At 46.1% G+C, this 2979-nt stretch overlaps 1 protein-coding gene across 1 annotated transcript in view; it reads left to right on the top strand.

The window, feature by feature from the left end:
- Position 1: 1 nt before the first annotated feature.
- The window catches only part of TMEFF1 (transmembrane protein with EGF like and two follistatin like domains 1), a gene marked incomplete at its 5' end in the record, with an annotated part of 237487 nt that continues 234509 nt past the window's right edge, over positions 2-2979 (top strand). The window contains one exon of the mRNA XM_025201481.1: positions 2-155. Within this exon, the coding sequence (XP_025057266.1) occupies positions 2-155 (154 nt within the window). The remainder of the gene's footprint in view (positions 156-2979) is intronic.

Genomic DNA, 2979 nt, shown 5'->3' with positions numbered 1-2979 from the left:
CGCCGCCGCCCGGCGCCCGCCGCTCGCGCTGTGCTACACCTCGGCCCTGCTGGCCTTCGCCCTGTCCGCCCTGCCCCCGGGCCGCGCCTCCCACCCGCTGCCCGCCGCCGACTGCCAGGGCGGCAGCGGCAAGGGGAAAGGCATCAACTGCTCAGGTAAGTGCCCCCCGGCACGTGTGCGCGGGAACAAAGGAGCTGGGCTGGGGGGAGCCGAGAAATGAGGTGGGGGAGAAGTTTGCCCGCGCGCGCCCACCTTCCTTCTCCCTGCTGGCAGGTGCCTCCCCCCCCCAGCTGAGCCTCTCCCCCTTCATGCTGCCCTTAATCCTAAGGAAGGGGGAGGGTAAAAAAGAGTAACCCCTTGTGCAGCCCTCTCCACCGGACTGGTCGCCCCCCTCAGCCCAAAGGCAGCCCCGGCGTTTCAATTTCGCCTCCCCCCCTTGCGTCTGGTTGCTATGTGGCTCCGTCACTGCTGCGATGTGTGCCATGGATGCTCCATTGTATGGAAAGGAAACCGGGGGTCCCCTTCGGTTGGGAAGCGGGGCAACCGAAAGCTTTGGGATGCCGGGCTGGGCTAAGCACGCCGCCCACTTTTTACTTCTGCCCGGAAATCCTAGGGATTTATTTCGGTAATGGGCAAGGGGTCTTCCTAAGCCTGTAAGGACCGGGAACAATGGCAAACCCGTTAGGACTGGAGAAAGTGGGAGCGTAAGGCTCTGAAGTTCGTCGTGGGTTATGGATGCCGCGTGATGGGTTTTCTCACCCCTGATTTGAATGTTTGGCTAAGCTGGTTTGAGTTCTTCCAGCTGCATTTCTTGCCCTCTTTTATTCCTTTCCTTCCTGAAAGCACTGAGCGACGATGCGAAAAGGATTGCTAGTGAGAACAATGCAAAGTGGCCTTTCCAAGAGGTAGTTAGCCCTGTGAGTCTGAAGTCAGTCACAAGGAAGGGTAGATCTGCGCCTGTATAGATTACCTAAATATGAGGGGTAAAGAGAGCACAAGCTTTCAGGAACAGAGGTGATGCACATTTCCTGAGATATACTAAGTGGCCTCCATGCCATTGTCTTCAGTGGGAGTTGAAGGCAATTTGCACTTCAGAGGGATGGTCAGTCAGTACCTTCTGGGATCATGCCCTTGTGCTGTATATATCTTTGAAGTGATGAGTAAATGCTACAGAATCATTTCCCTCATTTACCCTTTATAATGTAGGCATTCTTAATTAATGCGGGCTACCTTATTTGTAAACAAGTAATCTCTGCAGTATAAGTCTTGCCACCACTTAGGCTGTGTACACACAGTCAAATGATCTGGGAGAATTCTGCTGGGTTTGTTTTCCTGGTGGAAAACTTCCCTGAAGATGCCTGAATAGACATTTGAATGCTGAGCCCTTGAAGAACAGAGAGCTTGCAAGAAAAACTCTCCTGGAAGTGATTTAACTCCAGTTGTTCCTGGGGTTATTTTTCTCCTGAAGCAGCCATTTTTGCTCTGAGAGACAAATCCCGAACATCTGTATGCTCGTGGTTGTCCCTGGGAGAGCAGTGACCCTCCCAGGAGAAACTGAATGTCTGTACCTGGCCTTACTCTCAGTATGCTGCTTTGTTTTTAATTTTAGCTAGTTTTGACATCTATGTTAGCATGTTGTTCCAGAGTACTAACTACTCTTCTTTTAGTGCTTGACTTCTTATTCTATTTGCATGAATGTAATGGTTATTTTTGAAAGAAAGGTTAATAGGTTAATGTGCCACTGGCATTAGTGGCTTACCCAGCGGAGACATATGGGTCATTAGATCACAACATGTGCATAAATCAATGAGATTAAATGTGGAAGGTTGGTGAAATTCATGAGGAAATTTCAAAGGTAATTTGGAAAACACAGACATTATTATTCTCTAGAAACCATTTCCAAAGTAGTATTTTTCAAACTGAAAGCAGGCAAAAATGTGCTACCTCAGAGCCATTCAGGAAGACGCAATTCTAGCTATAATAGGCAGAGACAAGTACGTATACTGTATAAGTAAACCTGGCATGCATTGCTTTTTTAATGTAACCTTAAAAATATGAGACTTTTATAGCTTTAATAATCTGCAATTAAATCCTGCTGTGTTAATCCTGTTGTGAAGAAGTGTGGGAGTTTTAAGCCATAGTATCTCAGTTTTCCACAGTACTTTAAGAATTAATATGAAACCTCCCCCTCCCCCCTCAGTAGGATCATTTTTCCTGTCACTTAACATCTGTATAACTCCCTGAGCTTTTAGTGCAGAAGTTACTCCTAGTACGTGTTGACCTTACACACATTTACATAAAGGAGACCTCATGACTTTACCCCAGGTGATGTAAATTGATATAGCTCCATTCACGGTTGAGAGTCCCCAAATTAACCTTTGGCTTAAAAACGTGGCAGCAAAGCTGAAACACTGACAATTATTTTTCTTCAAGCATACAGGAATCTATGAATTAGTTCCATATCTGTTTATATTTGGAAGAAGTAGGTACATCCTTATGTTCACATTTGACTTTGTCTGCTGCCCTAGAAGAACTTCTTAAACTTTTTGACCAGGCTGTTGGAGCATCTTGTCACCAGCAGATAAAACAGCTTCCTAGGAAACTGTTGTCTCTGCTGTAGTCCATAGTGAATTAATCATTAGGAGTGTTGTATTCAGTTTGGACAGCCAGGTTCTATTTTACCTACTAGGTGCATAACTTCTCCCCTGCTTGAGTCACTAAAAAGATGTTAATGCAAAAGGTTTGGTGGGGCGGGTCTTCATTTTCCTCATGGGTGTTTTTTCTGACTCAAACATAAGAGTAAGTAAATGCATTTATGGATTTTAAGGGACATGAACAGGATGGAGTAGACTCAGATGTGGTGCCTGAGTCCACTTAGATGCTTAATCGGTGGAATAGAATTTGATCCTATAGTTTTTAGTTAAATGACGACACAGTCACATCAGCATTGATTCTGGGAGGAACATATGGTCCTGTGAT

Source organism: Alligator sinensis, unplaced genomic scaffold (genome assembly GCF_000455745.1).
Source record: "Alligator sinensis unplaced genomic scaffold, ASM45574v1 scaffold386_1, whole genome shotgun sequence".
NCBI classification, from domain to species: domain Eukaryota; kingdom Metazoa; phylum Chordata; order Crocodylia; family Alligatoridae; genus Alligator; species Alligator sinensis.
This window is presented reverse-complemented; position numbering and strand designations above follow the sequence as displayed.